The sequence below is a fragment of the Mirounga leonina genome, unplaced genomic scaffold (genome assembly GCF_011800145.1).
Source record: "Mirounga leonina isolate KUSES-001 unplaced genomic scaffold, KU_Mleo_1.0 Mir_366, whole genome shotgun sequence".
In the NCBI taxonomy this organism is placed as follows: domain Eukaryota; kingdom Metazoa; phylum Chordata; class Mammalia; order Carnivora; family Phocidae; genus Mirounga; species Mirounga leonina.
In genome coordinates, this window is record NW_023270709.1 from 28,302,684 (window position 1) to 28,324,772 (window position 22,089).

Here is a 22,089-nt window from a genome sequence, read left to right on the forward strand (position 1 = left end):
AGGGCAACACCCATAGCCCTGATACAATTGTTAAAAACTTCAATGGCAGTGAAAGGAGGATAGGATATTCGTGGGAGGTAATACATTTTGGGGTGCATTATTTCAGGTGAGGTGAGTCTGGGATTTTATTTTATTCATCTTGCAAACTAAAAACTAGCCTTTAATGTTTCATGGATGGTCTCAAAGACATAAGACTTCAGGGTCAGAAACAAAGAACTTCATTATTCATAGAGAGCAAGCAGCATGAATATTCATATATGTGCCAGTTCTACTTGCCCCCAAATCTGAAAGAAGTTACAAGATGGATCCAGATGGATGATATGCACACAATGAGTCTGTGTTGCATCTCGGGGGCAGGGGAGACCTAAGCTTAGGGAATCTGCCACCTTTTTAAATTTTTTAAAAATTTTTATTTTTTTTTTTTTGACAGAGAGAGACACAGCGAGAGAGGGAACACAAGCAGGGGGAGTGGAGGAGGGAGAAGCAGACTCCCCGCTGAGCAGGGAGCCCGATGCGGGGCTCGATTCCAGGACCCCGAGATCATGACCTGAGCCAAAGGCAGACGCTTAACAAGTGAGCCACCCAGGTGCCCTAGGAATCTGCCACTTTTGTAGTATGTAGTTAACTAAGCTTACACTTTGTCTAGAGGAAAATGTCACCTCATTTCTCAAAGTTACAAGCTGCATAGACAACTCTGAGAAATAGCTTGGCCAAAAGAATGTTCAGGGTTTTGCACTCGTGGCCGCTGATGTATTAAAAGAAGGCCGTGAAATTCTGAGGGTGATTAAGCACTAATATAAGGTAAAGTGTGAAATCCAGAGGGCTTCTTTGGCACCATATGAAGTCTTATCTCCTTCAGCCAGAGGGCAGAAAAAGCAGAGGATCAGACTCAGGACTTAATTGAAAGAGTAGCAGAGCTCCAAACAAGGATATTATCAAACCTGGCAGGTATGCTAAGCCACTGCCAGAGAGCTGACTGAGAAGGAATGTAACTCTGAGACTTCAGACAGGAATAGCTCAGTCAAAGCCTCAAGAGTCATGGATCCTCAGATTCCTCAATGAACCCTATGGGCCTGCAGAATTATTCCATGACCCCCAGTTAAAAGCTAGTGTTGCCACCTTGCTTGAAGATGATGTAGAGGTTCTGCTCAGCAAGACATCATATGCCTCTTCAGGATCTATCCACATCCACATCCGGCCACTAGGTCAGTTCCTAGGGTTATATGCAGCAAAAGCTGGTTGGGGTAGCACTGGGGGTCTGCTAAGGAAGGGAAGAGACTATATGTCACCACGTGGGGAAATTTGTGCTTTCTACCCTCTGAGTCTGGAAGTCTCAGTTCCTGGATACTTCTGCCATGAGAAAGAGGGAGACTGTAAACTTAAAGGTAGGGTTGGCGCCCAGACATTTAAGCCTCCTTTTTCCAAAACTCAGCAGACGACGAGAGGAGTAACCACCCAGGCAGGAACTGATGGTCCCATCATCAGAAGGTAGGAGTGCTGTTACACAATGAAGACAGGGAAGAAAAAGTTTGTCACTCAGGTGATCCACTTGAGTGGATGTGTCTTGGTTCTTTGCTGAGCAATTTTTATAAAAAATGGACAAATAGAACAGCTATTGCCTGAGAGGAGTGTAGTGACCAGAAGTTTAGACCTATCAGGGATGAATGTATGGGTCACCTACCAGGAATACCCCCCAGATCATCAGAGGTAGTAGTCAAGGAGGAGGGGAATCTCGAATGGGTAGTAGAGGAGGGAGAACATGAATATTCTTTATGACTTTAAGATGTGCTATGTCAGCAGGGGCTGCAAGTCTTCCTACTCATCTACCCTTGTTAAGTTTCCCTAGGAAGAGAGGGAAATTCTGGTGTAGTTGTTCCTACTTCTTATTATAGCAAACAAATAGATTGGAAGGTTCAAGGGTAGACTGTGGTATATGCTGTGCTTCAGTACCCAAAATAGGCATTTGCTTTCCCAGCTGTTTGGAGAATTGGTAGACAACGGCTCCTACTTGAGTCTGTGGGAATTGCCCTCTTAAAAAGAGTTGCCTCACACAAGGGTATTCTCTACTCCCAGACACCTTGCATCAGGGCAGGGCAATTCTAAAGGACCATCCCAGCTCATGAGCTTCTGATAAGATCAGCTGGAGCGTCTCTTGTAACCATATCACAGTTCAATTGCTCTGTCTGGTCCTGTTTCCTTAATTTCCTCGTGAGTCTTATTCCTGAAGATATATTTCAGTAAAACTCCTGCATACAAATCTTGGAGCCTTAGGTCAGCTTCCTGCAAACCTGATCTATAACAATTCCCTTTTCCTCTCTCTATATACTAACTTTCTTTCTTTTTTTTTTTAAAGCTTTTTTTTTTATTTTAAGATTTTATTTATTTATTTGAGAGAGAGAATGAGAGAGAGCACGAGAGGGAAGAGGGCAGAGGAAGAAGCAGACTCCCTGCTGAGCAGGGAGCCCGATGCGGGGCTCGATCCCGGGACTCCAGGATCACGACCTGAGCCGAAGGCAGTCGCTTAACCAACTGAGCCACCCAGGCGCCCTATATACTAACTTTCTATGTGATCTCTCCCACTTTCATGGATCTATATGCTATCTTTCTGCTTCTGAGTCTCAAGTTCATATCTCCAGCTGCCTTCTCAATATTTCTACTTCAGGGTACACTCAGAAATGAGTCAGAGTACACTCAGGGAAAAGAAGGTACTCTAGGCATATCACATACCAGTAATTTAATACAGGGATTGAGTTACAGGGTGGTGATGGGAGGCTGAGGAGTTGGGATGCATCGCCTTCTCGCTGTCAGTGTGCTCTCCCGCCTGGAAGCTCCCTGAACTCTACATCTGGGGTGTTACAGAGGCTTCCTCGTGTAGCCATGATGAATTATCAACTCCATTTCCAATATTAACCCCATTTCTCCATTATTAACTCTCTGGAGAAGTGGAGATGGGTTGAGAATTCCAAGCTTCTAATCATGGCTTGGTCTGTCTGGTGAAAAGCCCCCACCCAGGAGCCCACCCAGAGTCACCTCAGTAGAATAAGAGATGCTCCTAATGTTCTTATCACTTAGGAAATGACGAGGGTTTTAGGAGCTCTCTGCCAGGAACCAGGGGCAGAGACCAACTACCTATTATCTCACAACCCCTTGGCTTCCTTGCTGTTTCCTCTACCAGGAACACTCTTATCCAGATATGCACTCCATATCCAGATATGGCTAACTCCATCTCCTTCAGATTTCAGCCAAAATATCACCTCCTCAATGTGATTTACACTGACTTTTCCACCTGATATTTCATCTAGCCCCCTCCCATGCCAGGACTTCTAATCTCTCTACCCAGATTTTATTTGGTTCTTTTTTTTTCTTTTATCATGGTGCTCATCAGCTTCCATTTACCATTCTACTTTATATATTATTCTGTTTAAATTTTGGTTTTTGTTTGTCTTTTTTTGGGGGGGTGTCAATCCCCACTGGAACATTAGCTCTATGAGGGCAAGGATCTTTGTCTCTTTTCTGTGGGGGGTGGGGGGACACCTTTGTATCCTGAGCATCGAAAGCTGTCTAGCCTAGAATAGTATTCAATGAACACTCTTGTTTAAGTTCAAAGCTCTTACAAGGTAAATACTTCAAAGCTGCTGGGCTAGTATGTATATCATTTTCAACTTTAATATATATTTCAAAATTGCTTTTTAAGTGAGTACAGTAATTCATACCCCTACCAACTGTGTATGAGCATTCCATTTTTTTCCACAAATGTTATTGTTAAGGTGTGGGTATGATATGGTTTTAAATTGGCCTTTCCTTAATTACTAATGATTCAGCGTATTTGCCTATGTTTAGATTCCTCCTCTGTGAATTGCCTGTGCACTTTTTTTGTCATTTTTTTTTTCTGTTTGGTTGCTGGCTTTTCCCCCCTTATTTATTTATGGACATTCATTATATATTCAGTGTACTGAACCTTTGTTGGTTATACATGTTGCAAATATCTTCTCTCAGTCATTTGCTTAACTTTTCCACTAGTTTCTGGTGTTTTTAAATATAGTTTTAATTTTTAATAAGGCCAAATTTATTTATTATTTATTACTCCTTCACAGTCTGTGCATTTTAAAGCAAATCCTGCTCTACTTGAGGTCACAAAGAAATGATCCTAAGTTTTCTTTTAAAAGTATTAAAGTTTTGGGGTGCCTGGGTGCCTCGGTTGAGCATCCAACTCTTGATTTCGGCTCAGGTCACCATTTCAGGGCTGTGGGATGGAGCCCCAAGATGGGCTCCATGTTCAGCAGAGAGTCTCCTTGTCCCTCTCCCTCTGCTCCTACCCCTGCTTGTGTTTCCTCTCTCAAATAAATAAATAAAATCTTTTTTTAAAAAAAAAAGTGTTAAAGTTTCACTTTTTGACTTTTAAGACTTTACTCTTGGGGCACCTGAGTGGCTCAGTCGGTTAAGTGTCTGCCTTCCACTCAGGTCATGATCTCGGGGTCCTGAGATAGAGCCCCTAGTCAGTCTCCCTGCTCATCAGGAGAGTCTACTTCTCCCTTTCCCTCTGCCTCTACCCCTGCTCATGCGCACGCTCTCTCTGTCTCGCTTGTTTGCTCACTCTCTCTCAAATAAATAAAATCTTAAAAAAAAAGAAGTAAAATTAAAAAGAACAGTTAATTTCCACGGAACACATTCTTGGGATTTTGCTTGACTTTGCATTGAATTTGTATACTAACTTAGGAATATCATAATGACATCTTTATGATATTGAGTTCTATACACAGACATGATATATAGCTCCATTACCTATACTTAATAAATAAAAGTTTATAAAATGTTTCCATTAAGGTACCTTATGCATTTCTTCACTCCTATACTAGCTGTCTTCCCCCCCCCCATTTTTAAATTTGAGTGTAGTTGACACAGACTGTTACATTAGTTTCAGGTGTACAACATAGTACAACTTTATACATGATGCTGTGCTCACAAGTGTGGCTGCCATGTGTCCCCACACATCACTACTACAATACCATTGACCATATTCTCTGCGCTGTGTCTTTTATTCCCTTCACTTACTGATTCCATAACTGGAAGCCGGTACCTCCTACTGCCCCTCACGCAACTGCTGTCTTTTACAATTGTGTTTCCTAACGTGTGCTGGGGATAGGAAATGCAATTGTGATTATACATTTTTAAAAATTACACCACCTTGGAGCGCCTGGGTGGCTCAGTCAGTTAAGCGTTTGCCTTGGGCTCAGGATGATCCCAGCATCCTGGGATCCAGCTCCGCATCGGGCTCCCTGCTCAGCGGAGAGTCTGATCCTCCCTCTGCCTGCCACTCCCCCGCTTGTGCTCAGTCTCTTTCTCTCTAACAAATAAATACATAAAATATTTTAAAAAGTAAAAAAAAATTACACGACCTTGCCACATTCTCTTATTAATCATAATTTGAGTATTAGATTAACTTGATTTTCTCTGCAAACAATTCAGCGTGCTGCTTAACAGTTATGTATAATTCATGCTTTCGTTACGTAACACAATCAGCTCTAAAACTTAAAATACATTAAAAACAGCAATACTCCATGTCTCACCCCCGTCCTCCTTTTCACTCAGTTTCTAACCATTCACCTCTCCCAGGTAACCAATGATTAATTTTCTTACGTATTTTCCCCGGGTTTCTTTCTGACTGCACAAGAAAATACAAGTTCTCTTTCCTTCATTCTATTTGCCAATGCAGCCAGCTGCAGCCGGAGGTCTCTCGCGGGTCGCGGGACACCTGCTTCGCGCCGGCGGCTCAGCCAGGGCGCGAGGCGCGCAGGTGGCAGGGGAACCACCGAGGGCCGGCCGGGCGGCGGCTAGAGCGGCCCGGGAGTCGTCTGCGCAGCCGCAGCCGCAGCCCCGCCGCGCCGGCCCCGCCCCTCGCGCGGGGCGGCCCGTTTCAGAGCGTGTGGGGGTGTCCGCGGAGCGTCGCCCGGGGCTCCCGTCGCCGGTGCGGCTGCCCCGCGTCCGGCTCGGGGTGCGGAGGTGCCCCCTCCTCTCGCCGGGGAGGCCGTGCCCGCCTCCGGGCTCGGGCCGCCGCCTCCCCGCGTTTGCGGACGGGATACTCGGGTCGCTCGCACACACCAGCCGCCGGAATGGGGGCCGCTCAGTTTGGCTCCGTCTGTGGACAAGGTCAGTGGCGAGGTCTCTAGGTTCCCCTGTGGTACCGGACTGGAGCCCGCTCTTCGCAGTCAGCCTGCCTCGCTCCATTCCTGCCCCTGCCGCGTCCTGGCTGGGTGGCTTTGGGCTGGTCCCGTCACCTCTCTGTGCCTCAGTTGACTGCTCTGTAAAATGGGAAGAACGAGGTCACCTAACTCACGGGGTTGAGAGCATTCCGTGAGTTACTATGCGTAAGGCCCCTAAAATAGTGCCAGGCACGGAGTAAGAACGGTTTCAAGATTCGCCATGATTGGGGCGCCTGGGCGGCTCACTCGGTTAGGCGGCCGCCCTCGGCTCAGGTCATGATCCCGGGGCCCTGGAATCGAGCCCCACGTCGGGCTCCCTCGGCGGGAAGCCTGCTTCTCCGTCTGCTACTCCCCGCTTGTGTTCCCTCTCTCGCGTCTCTCTGTCAATTAAATACATACATAAATAAAATCTTTAAAAAAAAGGATTTGCTAGGATTATTACTGTGGTTCTAATTATGACAGCACCTTTATTTTTAATGAGTGGTCTTGGCTTTTCTGACGTTTCTTTAAATCTTATCTTTCGTCAGTTCTCTTTGTAATGGATGATTTCTCTATTTTAGGAGGAAAAAGAGCCCGTCCCTAAGCAAAGACCCAAACGGGTTTGTGTTGTGTCTTGTGATGCTTCAGCTCTCCAAGGCTTTACAGTTTGGGGACGCCTTTTCCTTGGGGCCGCCTGGATTTAGCAGGAGCAAGAATGGTGTTTTGTTTTGTTTTAAATGTTTTTATTTATTTATTCATGAGAGGCAGAGAGGCAGAGAAAGAAGCAGGCTCCCCGCCCAGCAGGGAGCCCGATGCGGGACTTGATCCCAGGACCCTGGGATCGTGACCTGAGCCGGAGGCAGACGCTTAACCGTCTGAGCCACCCAGGCGCCCGCGAGAAGGGCTTTTAACAGCGAAGGTCTAGGGCCCCAGGTGTTAGAAATCACGGCTCCGCCCAGTGCTGGACACGTGCCAGTGTTTGAGCTCCGGGAGAGTCCTGAGTATTTCAGTACTTAACTGGTGTGTTTCCACGAGTTACTCTAAGTGTGAGAAACTGAGTTCATGCTGACGCCGGTAACTCCAATCCAAATTACAGGGTTCACATCAGATTGCTTTTCGCCCTATTTGTAACTCTCTTCTCTGAAAATGAGCAACTTTGCTCTCATTAACTGCCGTATGTTTCCTTATTTGATCAACACTTCCTGTTTGTAAGGAGTCTCCCAATCCGGTGCCTTCTCACCCCATTCCCTTGGGCTAAAACCCCAAATAGGACAGGTGGTGACATGTGCATGGGGACATGGAATAGGTGGTGGTAGGTTTCCTGTCACTCCTGCCTCCCCACCACCATGACACCCTCCTCACACCACCCGGGCACCAAAGTGGCTGAGCTGTGGCGCTCTCCCACCTCCCATGACCCCACCCAAATGCTTTCACACTGTGTTATTCAGGAAGGAAGGAAGGAAGGTAGGATTTTAGTGTGGTGTTTTTTTTTTAGATTTTATTTATTTATTTGACAGCGAGAGAGAGAATCCAAGGAAGAGAGAGACAGAGCACAAGCAGGGGGAGTGGCAGAGGAAGGGGGAGAAGCAGACTCCCCGCTGAGCAGGGAGCCTGATGCGGGGCTCAATCCCAGGACCCTGGGATCATGACCTGAGCCAAAGGCAGACGCTTAATGACTGAGCCACCAGGCGTCCAGGATTTTAGTTTTTAAATGGGGTGGGGGGAGGGATTTCAAACATCTCAGCATGAACCCCAATATGCCTGTCCCTCAACTTCAACAAACACTGTCTTTTGGCCATTTTCTTTCTTTCTTCTATCCCCTCTTTCTTTCCCTTTCCCTTCTACCCCTGCCTTCCATCTTCCCTTCCCTCATTCCCCTTTCTTTTATTTTTCTTTTATTTTTTTTATAAAGATTTTATTTATTTATTTTGAGAGAGAGAGAATGAGAGAGAGTATGAGAGGGAGGAGGGTCAGAGGGAGAAGCAGACTCCCTGCCAAGCAGGGAGCCCGATGCGGAACTCGATCCCTGGACTCCAGGATCATGACCCGAGCCGAAGGCAGTCGCTTAACCAACTGAGCCACCCAGGCGCCCTCCCCTTTCTTTTAGTAAAGAAAACTCCAGCAATCATATCTGTTCACCCATAAATACAGATGCTTAAGTGTGAGTTTCTAACAAGGACCTTAATGTAATCATAGTATTATTAGACTCAACAAAATCAACAGTAATTCCTGAATATCACTGTGTTCAAGTTTTCCTAATTGTTTGAAATGTCCTTTTTTTTTTTTTTTTAAGATTTTATTTTTAAGTAATCTCTATACCCAAAGTGGGTCCCGAACCCATGACTCTGAGATCAAGAGTTGCATGTTTTATGGACTGAGCCAGCCAGGTGCCCCTGAAATATATCTTTTTACAGCTGTTTTTCCCTATCGGATCCAGATATAATTTACCATTTGCATTTGGTTGACTTGTCTACTCAGTCTTTTATTTATTTATTTTAAAGATTTTATTTATCAGAGAGAGGGCGTGTGAGCAGAGGAGGCGGGGGAGAAGAAAAGGAAGAGGGAGAAGCAGACTTCGGGCTGAGCGTGGAGCCCGTCGCAGGGCTTGATCCCAGGACCCTGAGATCGTGACCTGAGCTGAAGGCAGCCGGGCAACCGACTGAGCCACCCAGGCGCTCCAACTCAGTCCCTTTTAATCTATGACAGTTTTCCTTCCCTCCCCCTCTTTTTTTTTTTTTAAACATTTATTTATGGACCAGCTTCAGTCTTCTGTCCTATAAAATGTTTCACATTCTAAACTTAGCTGATTGCTTATTTTTAGTATCTTTAACTTATTACTTTTCAAACTCAGCTGCACGTTGGAATCATCTAGAAAAATTTAAGTTATTAAACACCCAGGCATCTCCCCCACAGACTAATATAATTGATCTTGGTTCAGCCAAGGTATCGGGATATTTTAAAAGTTCCCTAATGATTCTAATGTGTAGCAAAGTTTGAAAACCTTTAATTTAATTTGCTTCTGTATTTCACCTGTTTGCTGGTATTTGGATCTAGAGACTTGATGACACTGATTCACTGACTTTGGCACTATTTGTTCACATAACAGTGCCCCAGATCTCCCTGGTAATGTCCTCGAGCCATGGGCACGAGAGGGAGGCTGCTAGCACTTGACGGGTTAATAGTGATTTCCCACTTGCAGGCATCTTCTGCAGAGATACAGCTGCCCACTAGAGTGAGGCCCAAGTACCGCCTTGGCCCAGGATGGCTAGAGAATCCAAGGAAGGCACAGCCTTGGACGACCAATCTGCAGAGAACCAGATCGGGCTTCTGGTCATAAAAGTGGAAGAGGAAGCGGCCTCTGCCTTTGTGGAGGGGGCCAGCCCTGTTCAGGGTTCAGAAAACTCCCGCCGGCGCTTCCGGGGCTTCCGCTACCCCGAGGCCGAGGGGCCCCGCGAGGCGCTGAGCCGGCTCCGGGAGCTCTGCCGACGCTGGCTGCGGCCCGAGACGCACAGCAAGGAGCAGATCGTGGAGCTGCTGGTGCTGGAGCAGTTCCTGGCCATCCTGCCGGGGGACCTGCAGGCCTGGGTGCGGGAGCGGCACCCGGAGAGCGGGGACGAGGTGGTGGTGCTCTTGGAGTATCTGCAGAGGCAGCTGGAGGAGCCAGGGCCGCAGGTAGAGGCAAAGGGCTTAGGATCTGAGAGCCGAGCTCCGTCTCTCCCTGAAGTCTCAAGATCGGTGTGAGGGGCGTTTCTGGAAGATCCAGAAGTTCTTAATCTCTTTTTGTGTCATGAACCTCTTTGCCCCTCCGGAGAAGTCCCTGGACCCCTCCTCATACTAGTATTTTTAAGAACATGAAGGATTACAAAAGAACTCAATTATATTGAAATACAGTTAACAGAGCATGAAACAAATTAGTGATAAAATTATCTGTATGTTCTTTACAATTAATGCACCAAATAGTAAGACCTAGGGCCAGGCCCGGTAACTGGCAGAGGTTCAAAGTTGTTACAAGCATGAATGACTTTGACAATGTTTGCCTGGCTGTGATGTGGTGTGAAAACATCTGTAATTTCTATTGGTGACTAAGTCCTATGGCTTATGCCACATTGGTTTGTTGCTTCCATTTATAATGGAAGGAAAGGCCAAATTTCTCTTAGAGGCTAGTAAGCATTAAAATACTTTTTTCCTGGACCACGTGGGAAGGAGTCCAAGAACCTCGGGCTCAGAAACACGCCTGCGTCTTCCTGCCTCGCCAGTCCTTTATGAGACTGTGTCCTCTGTGCACCATCTTGTGACTGTTCCTTCAGAGGACATGTGGCAGAGCGTTCCAGGCACCGACCAGGAGCCCAGGGCTCTGGACTGGGATCTGCTGCCCGCCAGCCCTTGAGCAGTGAAGTCGTTCAAGGCTCTTAGCTTCAGCCTCCTCATTCTTCACAGAAGTGGTTAAGTCTGAACTGCGTGTGAGAAAGTAACTTGGAAAATGTAGTTTAATGTAAATGTCTAAAAGGAAGCCTGCTTTTCATGGGGATAGACCATGTACAGGGTCCGGAGTTAGGTGGTTGTACATATTGTCATCTTTTTGGTCCCAAAACCCTATAAGCGAGAAATGATTGCCCTCACTTTTCAGATAAGATGAGACACAGTACTCTGAGAACTTAACACTAGTTCCCAAAGAGTCTTCACATAGAGCACAACGTATATAATGAAGGAGCATGCGGTAGTGGTTAAGAGCATGGACTCTGGGTTCCTTCTGCCTGACTCCCCATCCTAGCATCACCACTTATTAGCTGGGTGACCTTGGGCAAGTTGCTTCAACTCTGGGCCTCCGTTTCCTCATTACAGAAATACAGAGAATAATAGTCCCTAGCTCATAGTGTCGTTGGTATCTGCATTCAGTGAATATTCATAAGGCTCTTAGAAATAGCGCCTAGAAAATAGAAAGTACTAGCACATAGGAAGCATAATAGAAGTTTTGATGAATCAATACGTGAATGACTTCCAGGTCCCAGGTGGTGACCAGAGGCAGCTACTCTGTTGCAAGATGGCGGTGCTGACACCAGCTCAGAGGCCATGGAGTACCCAGTTCCAGCCAATGAAGGCTCTGCTCAAGCACGAATCTCTGGGGTCCCAGGCCTCAGCAGACAGGGGTGAGTGTTACCTTCTGGGCAGTTTGAATTCTACAGACTTCATCCAGCTTCATTAAGGATCACCTAATAGGTCCATTGACCGCTACTTTGTTTGGCCATCACTGACTGACTCTTAAACAGTGGTGGAAAGCTTTCCTAATCAAGCCCAGACATAATAAAAAGCTAAATAAGTAAAACTTGGTTTGGAAAGAACTGGTTCTCCATTCATTGCACACATAATTGTGGAGGCCTCCTACGTGGTAGCCCAGTGTTGTTGGTGAGACAGTCCTGGCTGCCACAGAGCTTATGTTCTAGTGGGGACGACAGTAGATAAACACAACAATATAGTTTCAGACAGTGGTAAGTGCCAAGAAGAAAATGACCAGAATCTGTAAAGCCAGTCAGAATATCCCACAGATTATAGGACTATTGCAAATGAGAGTATAAATCTTCTCAACCCTGGGTCTGTTGTTAAAATAGCATGAATCACTCCACAGGACGTGACCGTATGTCCTGAACGTGTGTGTGGGTTCCCAGGACACAGCCCCGAGATATGGCAGCCCCCACACAGTCTTTATTTCTCAACACAGGTTCTAGCCTAAACCAACTGTTCTGTGCCCCTTTTAAAGTCTGCCTCCTACAGGGAAACCTGAAGTTCTTGCTTTTCTCTCTTGACTCTAAGCAAGTTCTGTACAACCACATGCCTGTGCATTTCTGGTTCTAGCCTTCTTTGACTCTGCTTTTTCAAAACCAAAGAAGGCCCTTAACAACCACTAAAGGCATTTTAACCAAAATCTTATTTTTCTCCCCTCCCAAGCAAAATTCAGAGGATCTTCAGATGAAAAGCTTGTTTTATGTTGCTTAAATTCATCATTCCTTCCAAGGATCCTGCCCTTTTTGTATAGGTTTTGTATATTGACAGCACCCCACGCCTCTCTAGGCCTAGGGTTGGAGCTGGTAGGGACCAGGCACTGGGGAAAGGAGCACATTCCGTATGAACTTCCTGGCAGGAATTTACCAGCCCAGTTTTTGAACTTGGAATCCACAGGCCAGGGAGGCTGGGTGCCAGGGTCCATCTCATCCAGAGCGTCTTTCCTTCTTAGTTCTCCAGGTTCCTGGGCTTGCCCCGGGAGGGCGCTGCAGAGGAGACGCAGTGGTGGCTGCCAGGCTGCCCTCAGAGCCCCAGGTGAGCTGGAGCCCCCCTGTTGTGCATCCTGTGCCGGGCCCTCCCTCCCACCCTACATCCTACACCCCCCCAAGTCCTAGATGGGATTTGAATTTTCTCACGTATGCCAGTGTCGTTTGTCATGGTCTAGCTTCTTGGTGCCTAGTTAGGAGCCTTTTCCTATTTTATGACTAGCTTGGGTGCTGTACTTACCACATCCTCCCTACTCCGTCTCTCTGGTCAGCCCCTGCTTCAATGGGATTTTCTTCAATGAGTACAATTCAGCAAATGCAAGCGGAAGCTTTTGTGATGGTGCTTTTGTTTTGAAGTGGGTTTTTTTTAAGATTTTATTTATTAGAGAGAGTGCATGAGAAGGGGGGAGAGGCAGAGGGCGAGGGAGAAGCAGACTCCCCACTGCACAAGGAGCACGATGCGGAGATCATGACCTGAGCTAAAGTTAGAGGTGAGCCACTCAGGCGCCCCAAGTTTTGTTTTTTTAAGGCTGTTACTAGAGTATAAACACACGGTCTCTGGCTCTCAAGGGAACTTAAAAATTGAGAGGACAGATGAGCCATGTCCATTTATCTCAACTAATAGTACAATCTGAACAGTCTTTACTTACACTGGATTTTACTTTTCTTATCCAGTTCTTCATGTCCTTGAGATTCTGTAGTCCCACTTTCTTCCCTGACTGTTCTCACCTCAGACCTACATTTCATTGTATTTTAATAATCATTCATGTCAATGAGCCCCCATCACTACTTTGCTGAAAATCATTCATGTCAATGAGCCCCCACGAATCTTCTGAGAGGTTTCGGTTTGGTTCCAGTCCTTTCACTGGGTTGGCCTTTATTTTGTCTAGATACTGACGTGAAGACACTTACCCTCGTGTGTTCACTGATTGTTTTGTTGACCGGGTGAAATAGGTATTAAGGTGCCCCACTGGCGTCGTCTGCAGAGCCTTTAGTGGGGACGTTCACTCTCCTGTGCCCAGCTGTGGGCGTGACTTTGGGGAAGAGGAGCTAGGTGGGATCATGGACTGTTTCAGGGCTTGCTGAAAACGGAAGACGTGGCCCTGGCTTTCTCCCCTGCATGGACACAGCTGGATTCACCTCGGGGGAGCTTCCACAGAGATGAAAGGCAGCAGAACTGTGGCGGCCTGACCCCCCTGGGTAAGACGGATGGGTGCTGGTTTCTCCTAGGGTTTCGTGGCTTCCTTTATCGGTCAGAACCCACCGGGCTGTGAGAACCTGTTTGAACTGTTTGCATTCAGAGCCACCATTTCTGAACCCCAACTCCTAACCACATGTGTGACCAGCTCCTTAACCCCTGTGACCTCGCCTCCTTCCCCGTCCTGCCGTGTTCTGGTCAGGTGAAGTGGGATGCAGCCCATGCAACCCCCCGCACAGGCCTCGCTCACAGTAGGTGCGCGGTGTTGATCCCCTCCCCACTGCCAGCCTCGACAGCCTCGACAGCCTTGGGCCCACAGAGCATGAGAGCAAGAAGTGACCTGGAATGGACAGCAGAGCTGACCTAGAGATCAGGGCGCAGGACACAGGGCAACAGCTTGACTCGTCTGAGCTCACACCGCTCCATCCGGTACAGTGGGAGCCCCAGCTCACATCTGTCAGCACTGAAGCCAGTCCTGGTGTGGGATCAGAGTGACTGCTTGTATCCCTGATTAGGGATCAGTTTCTAAGTTCCCGCTTGCCCCATTTCTTACAGAACGTTTCGCAAGTCCTTACACTTGCCTGCTTCCTGCTGCCTTCTGCCCAGCCCTCCTAGCGTCCAGCCCCAGTGCAGGGCCCTGCCTTCGTCCTTAGGACTTAGAGCCTCTGTGTGTGTCCCCAGCACAGTCCTCACCACCTTCCTCCACTCCCAGTGTGCACCTTGCTCCCGATGGCCCCATGCCTATTCTCCGGTCTCCTTCCTCCCCAGCACCCGTTGTCCCCCTTTATTCCCACCCTTATCCTTTCACGGAAATCCTCATCCCAGTGTCTGTGGAACTCTGTGGCAGGGCATAACTGACCATGTCTGGCCACTTGTTATTTCAGGCGGTAACATGCAGGCTGAGATCACGGAACTGCCCCCAAATGAGGAACATCCAGGACAAGAGCCTGGGGAAATACCGTGCCACTTGAGTGAAGACATTGCCCAGATTCCTGCCTGTGTCGAAGCTGGTGAACAGGAGGGCAGGTTACCAAGAAAGCAGAAAAATGCCACAGGAAGTAGGCGGCACTATTGTCATGAATGTGGAAAGAGTTTTGCTCAGAGTTCGGGCCTGACTAAACACAGGAGAATCCACACTGGTGAGAAACCCTACGAATGTGAGGAATGCGGCAAAGCCTTCATCGGGAGCTCTGCCCTCGTCATCCATCAGAGAGTCCACACTGGGGAGAAACCATATGAGTGTGAAGAATGTGGCAAGGCCTTCAGTCACAGCTCAGACCTTATCAAACACCAGAGAACCCACACTGGGGAGAAGCCCTATGAGTGTGAGGACTGTGGGAAGACCTTCAGCCAGAGCTGCAGCCTCCTAGAACATCACAAAATCCACACGGGGGAGAAGCCGTATGAGTGCACCCTGTGTGGTAAAGCTTTTAGGCGGAATTCACACCTCCTGAGACACCGGAGGACCCATGGCGATAGAAACGTGCAGGATCCTGAACGTGGAGAGACCTGGGAGGGTCAGGGGAGGGTGGAAGGCCAGTGGGAAAATGTTGAGGCTCCCGTGTCTTATAAATGTAACGAGTGTGAGAGAAGTTTCACTCGGAACAGAAGCCTTATTGAACACCAAAAAATCCACACTGGTGAGAAACCCTATCAGTGCGACACATGTGGAAAAGGCTTCACCCGAACTTCATACCTTGTTCAACATCAGAGAAGCCACGTCGGGAAAAAAGTTCTATCACAGTGACCCACGTCGTACGTGGCAGAGTTGGTGCTCATTCCTCATTGAACCGAAGCCACCCGCAGCCCTTCCTGACCACAGAAACTGGGCTAGGCTTTATTGACCACTTCCCATCATCTTGTGTTAGGAGACACAGAGTCCGGCTGAGATGGATTCTCTTCTACATTCTAGAAGGTGGCTGAGGAACAGCTTATTTGATGGGAGGCTACAGGAGAGTTGTCTGGAAGGGGTAGGATCTGAAATGTTTATTCTCACCTACTAGACTGAAATGGGCTTCCAGACTGGCTAACCACCTCCAGCCAGCACTTTATGATGTCTTGTGGGCAAAAGGCTGTGCCTGTAAAGAATCCTCCATCAGCTGGTCGGATCCGTGACATCTTACACTCCCCACTGTGCCTTGAACACAGGTGCTGATAAACATTCATTAAATGTAACTGTGAGATGGCCCTATAGCTCTGGATATGATATCATCTAGACTTCTGAAGAACTTCTCACCATAGCCTTTTGAGCTTGTGTCTAATTCTGAGGTTCTAGATTCTGAGTTAATCTAGCACATTTTTTTGCAGATCACATAAGATTGGCGGGTTGAGGGTGAGGTTACTGTGATAGAAAGAATCCAAATTTCTTGACCAGACTAGGCATTCCAATGTGAATACCTTAGGTTCTTCATCATGAAATCACTGTAAATGTATGCCAGGCATGGAATGCCATTCTTTAATATTGCTACTCTCTGCAGAGAAAATATTCCTCCGCAGACAGTGTGAAAATTAATCAAATCAGAATAAAATGATAAGTTCGCTAATGCTTATCTTGGTTCTCAGCTTTCAGTCCTCTTTTTTTTTTTTTTTAAAGATTTTATTTATTTATTTGAGAGAGAGAATGAGAGACAGCACAAGAGGGAAGAGGGTCAGAGGGAGAAGCAGGCTCCCCGCCGAGCAGGGAGCCCGATGCGGGACTCGATCCCGGGACTCCAGGATCATGACCTGAGCCGAAGGCAGTCGCTTAACCAACTGAGCCACCCAGGCGCCCAGCTTTCAGTCCTCTTGGGCCTAACCACGTGCTTGCTAAAGCCACAGACAGTATCCTGCCCACGACCCACTCCACTGGAAAGTATAGTAGATGAATCACAACTTATGCCTGCTCAGTTCAAACTTCCTTTAGGTCAGCAGAGTCAAACCAAGTATTTAAAGCAAGTATCACTTATGGTTTCAAAACTCCCATTATTAGTGTACAACCATCTTGGTGGGTTTTTTTTTAAGGTTTTATTTTTTAAAGATTTATTTGAGAGAGAGAGAGAAAGCAAGAGAGCGAGCGCACAAGCTGGGGGGAGAGGCAGAGGGAGAAGCAGACTCTGCCTGAGCTGGGAGCCCAACGCAGGGCTCGATCCCAGGACCCTGAGATCATGACCTGAGCCGAAGGCAGCTGCTTAACCGACTGAGCCACCCAGGCGCCCCCAAAAAATACATGTTAATCAACTTTGTTGGTAAGGTTCCTGGTCAACAGTAGGCTATTAGTAATTGGGATATTCACTACAGAATTAAAACTTTTAACCATGCTCCTCCCCACTCCCCCCACTTTTTGATTTCCAGTTATTACAACTGATAGTAAAAACCTAGGTATAATGTTTGTGCCTCCCACATTAGGGAAGAGATTCTGCTTTATGCATATACCAGTTCAGATGTTAGTGTCTTCCCAAACATCCTCACAGTCACACCCAGAATAATGTGTGACCGTATGTCTGGGCACCCCATGGCCTGGTCATGTTGACCCATAAAACTTATCATTACAAAACTAGTTTGGGGTATTCCCTACAGAATTAAAACTTTTAACCATCCTCCTCCCCACTACCACCACCTTTTGATTTCCAGTTATTACAACCGATAGTAAGAACCTAGGAAATAATGTTTGTGCCTCCGTCCCCTGCTTACGGATCAGGATAGAGAAGGGCTGGTACGAAGCTGAAACAGAGATAAATGACTGGCTCACTACTCTACGCTCAGCACCTGGCTGACCTGATGAATGAATGCTTCTGAAGATGGGTTGATTCTACTTGCTCTCTCCTATTAACATAAAATCCCTACTGTTAGAGACCACAGTGTTCACATCCTTATTTCCAGAAATAAACTTTTCTTTCCTATTTCTAAACAAACTCTGTGTTTACAACCATTCAGTCAGCAAACCTCACAGTGCTAGGTCACACACTAAGAAATCGAAGATGAACAGTTGTCTCTTCCTTTGAAGAGCAGGAGAACTAAACTCTCTTCTACGATGTTCTATCCATGCCTGTTCTCATTTTGTGAGTCGGCCTGGCAATCCCTATGTCCACACAGGTGCTGCACAGACCAGGATTCAACAGCCGCTGCTCTCGCCTGGGCTCCACCCAGCAAGTGAGACTGGGCGAGCGTGGTGCGCAGCCTGTCCGAGGCCACTTGCCCCTCCCTCGCCAGCACGGAGACTGTCAGGAGAGGGTTTCCTCTCCTGTGGGGTAAGGCTTGCTCAGCAGCAGTATGTTCTACCATATGCACTGCTATCACATGGCTTCTCTGGGTGCCATCCTGTGGGACACACGGAGCGAATACATTTGCCTATTCCTGCCTCTGTTGTTTACACAGATTCAAAAATTGCTGGGGCGCCTGGGTAGCCCAGTCGGCTAAGCTGCCCACTTGATTGTGGCTCAGGTCATGATCCCAGGGTTGTGAGATTCAGCCCCACGTTGGGCTCCATGCTGAGCATGGAGTCTGCTTGAGTCTCTCTCCCTCTACCCCTCCCCCTGCTTACATGCTCTCTCAAATAAATCTTTAAAAAATTCTTTTTTAAATATCGCTTCAATCTAAAAGGGGCTATTTGTTTTCTGACCAAATCTGTTGGCCTTTCTTTAAAAAAATCTGGTGCCAAACATGGGGCCATTAAGGGCACAGTGCCCTTTTTTGAAGAAGGACGTGGCCACACACAACAGGACAGCATATGTGGTAAGAATTCCTGGGATCTGGGGCATATGTTCTTGACTCTGTGGAGGGCGAGAGAGTACAAGAGTCTTCCCGCCGTTGCCTGCCCTGGCTGACTTACAGAACATACACACATGTGCTACCTACTCATGAACGTTCAGAGGTTGTCACCAAACATAGGACTGGATCCAGGTGCCCCATGCCATAGCTGTTACTAAAAGTTCGTCTCTTGAGGCTGAGTAGATAGCCACTTGAAAATGAAAGTCAGTATAAATCTAAGCTTACTGGTGTGGAGCTGATCCTTCCGTGCCTCTGAGCCTTCCCTGCCCTACACCCCAGCCTCACTTCCGGTGAGGAAAGAAGGCTTCCTAATGCTCCAGCAGCCTCTGCGATGGACTTGTCCACATCACTCCCGTGCTCCCTGAGCTGCCAGCCAATCACACAGTGTCCTCTCCTGGCAGCTGTAACCCTTCAAGTGTCTTGGTATTTCTGTAAAAAAGAGAAAAGTGTCTCAATTCATCAGACAGAATTTGAGAAAAACTTGCAATGAAGAGAAGGAAGTTAAAGTAACCCTGTGAGTGAGGGTGCCTGAGAGGTGATGTGGAGCGTGAATGGAGCCTGCCCATTGTTGGGTGTTCTTCAGTCAAGTGCCTGTATGGGACTTTTGCCCAGAGCTAACTGTATTGTTTGTTGCTTGAGATTTGATGAGTTCTTCTATATTCTAGACACAAGTCCTCTGTTAGAGATATGGTTTGCAAATATTTTCCCCTATCTGTAGCTTGTCTTTTATTTTTTTTTAAAGATTTTATTTATTTATCCATGAGAGACAGAGAGAGAGGCATAGGGAGAAGCAAGCTCCCTGCAGAGCAGGGAGCCCAATGCGGGACTTGATCCCAGGATCCTGGGATCATAACCTGAGCCGAAGGCAGACGCTTAACCAACTAAGCTATCCAGGCACCCTGGAGCTTGTCTTTTAATCCTTAGCAGTCTTTAACAGAGCAACACTTTTAAATTTTGATGAAGACTAAATTATTAATTTTTCCTTTAATCAACCATGCTTTTGATATCAATTCTAAGAATCTTTGCCCAAATCTAGGTCCTAATGATTTCCTATCTTTTCTTCTAAAAGCTTTATAGTTTTAGGTCATATATTTTAGTCCATGATTCATTTTGAGCTGATTTTTGTATAAGGTGTGAAATGTAGGCTATTTTTTTTTAAAGATTTTATTTATTTGAGAGACAGAGAGCATGAGAGGGAGGAGGGTCAGAGGGGGAAGCAGACTCCCTGCCGAGCAGGGAGCCCAATGCGGGACTCGATCCCGGGACTCCGGGATCATGACCTGAGCCGAAGGCAGTTGCTTAACCAACTGAGCCACCCAGGTGCCCCTGAAATGTAGGCTATTTTTATTTTATTTTGCCTGTGGATGCCCAATTGTGCCAGCACCATTTTCTGCAAAGACTATCCTTCCTCCACTGAATTGTTTCTGCACCTTTGTGAAGAATCAGTTGGGCTTTTTTGTGTGGATCTGCTTCTGGGTACTCCAATCTGTTATACTGAACTCTGTATCTCTGTATGTCCACACCACCACCCTCTCTTGATCACTGTAGATAGACGGTAAGCCCTAACATTGGGCATAGTGATTCCTCCCACTTTATTCTTGTTCAAACTTTAGTTTTTTCAAGGTCCCTTGCCTTTCCATATAAATTTTAGAATACGTTTATCTACAAAAAGTTCCTGGTGAGATTTTGATAGGATCTGTATTAAACCTATAAATCAGTGGAGAACTGATATCTTTACTGTGTTGTGTCTTGTAATTCATGAACACAGAGTGCCTCCACTGATTCAAATCTTTGCTTTCTTTCATCAGGATATGGGCAACTTAGTTCTGAACTGAATTCCACCAACAACCTGAATGAGCGTGGAATCAGATTCTTTCCAAGTGCCTGCCAAGAAGAACCCAAACGGCTAACACCTTGATTCTGACCTTGTGGAACCTGAAGTAGAGAAACCAGCTGAGTTAACTGGGATTTCTGACTTAAAGAAGTGTTGTTTTAAACCACTGAGTTTGTGGTAATCTGTTAAGGTGACAACAGAAAATGAATACAAGTAATATTATAGGCATCACCCAGAAAATTATTAAAAATTACGATCCAGACCCATAGAATCTGAACCTACATTTAACAAGATCCCCAGGTGATTTGCTTACACTCAGTTTTGAAAATCACTGGTAATACTTTGCCTGTTGTGGAAGTGGAACAAAGAAATGGAAAAAGAACCCATGTTTGCATGTGCTTCAAAGAAAGACAAAGCCACTAATTTTTTTTAAAAGATTTATTTATTTATTTGAGAGAGTGAGAATGAGAGACAGCACAAGAGGGAAGAGGGTCAGAGGGAGAAGCAGACCCCCCGCCGAGCAGGGAGCCCGATGCGGGACTCGATCCCGGGACTCCAGGATCACGACCTGAGCCGAAGGCAGTCGCTTAACCAACTGAGCCACCCAGGTGCCCCGACAAAGCCACTAGTTTTAAGGACCAGAAGAAAAAAAGGAAAGAAAACACCACAGAGTGGGTGTGGGCCAAGATTCTGGGTTCAGAGAGTCCTATTTTCCCCTGAATCAGTCAGAGTTCAACCACAGAACAAATGATACCTACCTACCTACCTATCATCTAGGTATCTGTCTGTCTGTCTGTCAGTCGATAGGTTTATGCATTTGGGGGCTGGCTAACCAGTCTCCATGAGGCTCCAGAGCCCACAAGCAGGTAGTCAGGAAAGGAAGATCACAAGCCATCTAGTACCTGTGTCCATTTCTGTTGCCTCTGACTTTTGTGACAAAGGTATCCTGTGAAAATGGAGCCCTTCCCTGTGGAGTTAAACACACACAGCTGGATCAGGAGTCCAACAGCCACAGGAAGACCCGGGGAAGAGAGCAACTGCAAGCCCAGGTGCTGTCTCACACCAACCAGGTGAGCCGGCTGGTTAGCAGCAATGTGTGGACGCTACGTAATGGTCTAACCCCCCTTCTGCCCAGGAACTCTCAGGAGACAATCTTCGTGCAACATACTAGAATGAGAATTCTGGGGAATGTAGTTCAGCTTGGCCAAGCTGGCACATCATAAGCCATCACAATCAAGTACCAATACACATCTCCTTAACCATACTTAATCGCCTAATAAAGACAGCTACAAAACTGTACTTCCATCTAAATGATGCCAGAATCCCCATAAAACCAGGACCACACAACTCTTTTCTCAGGAGAGGACACAACGTCCCTCTCCCTCTCATTCCCCTTCCCCCACCTTTTAAAAAATGTCTTTACTGATGTTCATTCATCTCCTACCTGATTCACACTCCTTTTGAAACCCCTTAACCTAAATACCGAAGTATAAAGTTAACTATCATTGACATATTTTATATGCTAAGAGGACAAGAGAGAAAGAAAACAAAAATCTGGTTGATATATATAAACACTCATATCAAAACAATAAAACAATCAGAACTGTTGTCCTATTTTTTTTGGCAACTAGTCACATGGTCACACCTGTTATTTATAACAACCTTCTCTCACTATCCATTCCATATTCCCATCGATCCAGCAAGCATCTCAGCTGGTTGTGGTTCTTTGCTTGGTGGAGTGACCCAAGCCTTCATTCCCAAAGCGTCTGAGCCACTGGCAGTCTGAGGCCTGCACTGGGTTGTCACAATTGTCCACCGGCATTAACCACAGGCACTGTAGTACTAGCAGCAACCCACTTTCCCCTTGGG

The 22,089-nt window shown here is 46.7% G+C and overlaps 1 protein-coding gene across 5 annotated transcripts in view; it reads left to right on the forward strand.

Moving 5' to 3' along the window:
* The window catches only part of LOC117997500 (zinc finger protein with KRAB and SCAN domains 4-like), a 30,322-nt gene extending 14,121 nt beyond the window's left edge, over positions 1-16,201 (forward strand). The window contains exons 1-6 of one of the 5 annotated variants that reach the window (XM_034985832.1): positions 5,894-6,147; positions 9,379-9,851; positions 11,182-11,326; positions 12,409-12,491; positions 13,519-13,642; positions 14,525-16,201. In XM_034985832.1, coding sequence (XP_034841723.1) covers positions 9,441-9,851; positions 11,182-11,326; positions 12,409-12,491; positions 13,519-13,642; positions 14,525-15,387 — 1,626 coding nt within the window. In that variant the 5' untranslated portion in view covers positions 5,894-6,147; positions 9,379-9,440 and the 3' untranslated portion in view covers positions 15,388-16,201. Of the gene's footprint in view, positions 1-5,893; positions 6,148-9,378; positions 9,852-9,971; positions 10,672-11,181; positions 11,327-12,408; positions 12,492-13,518; positions 13,643-14,524 lie in introns of those variants that run through there. The other 4 variants (XM_034985833.1, XM_034985834.1, XM_034985835.1 and 1 more) reach the window with 4 other exon arrangements.
* The last annotated feature ends 5,888 nt before the right edge of the window (positions 16,202-22,089 follow it).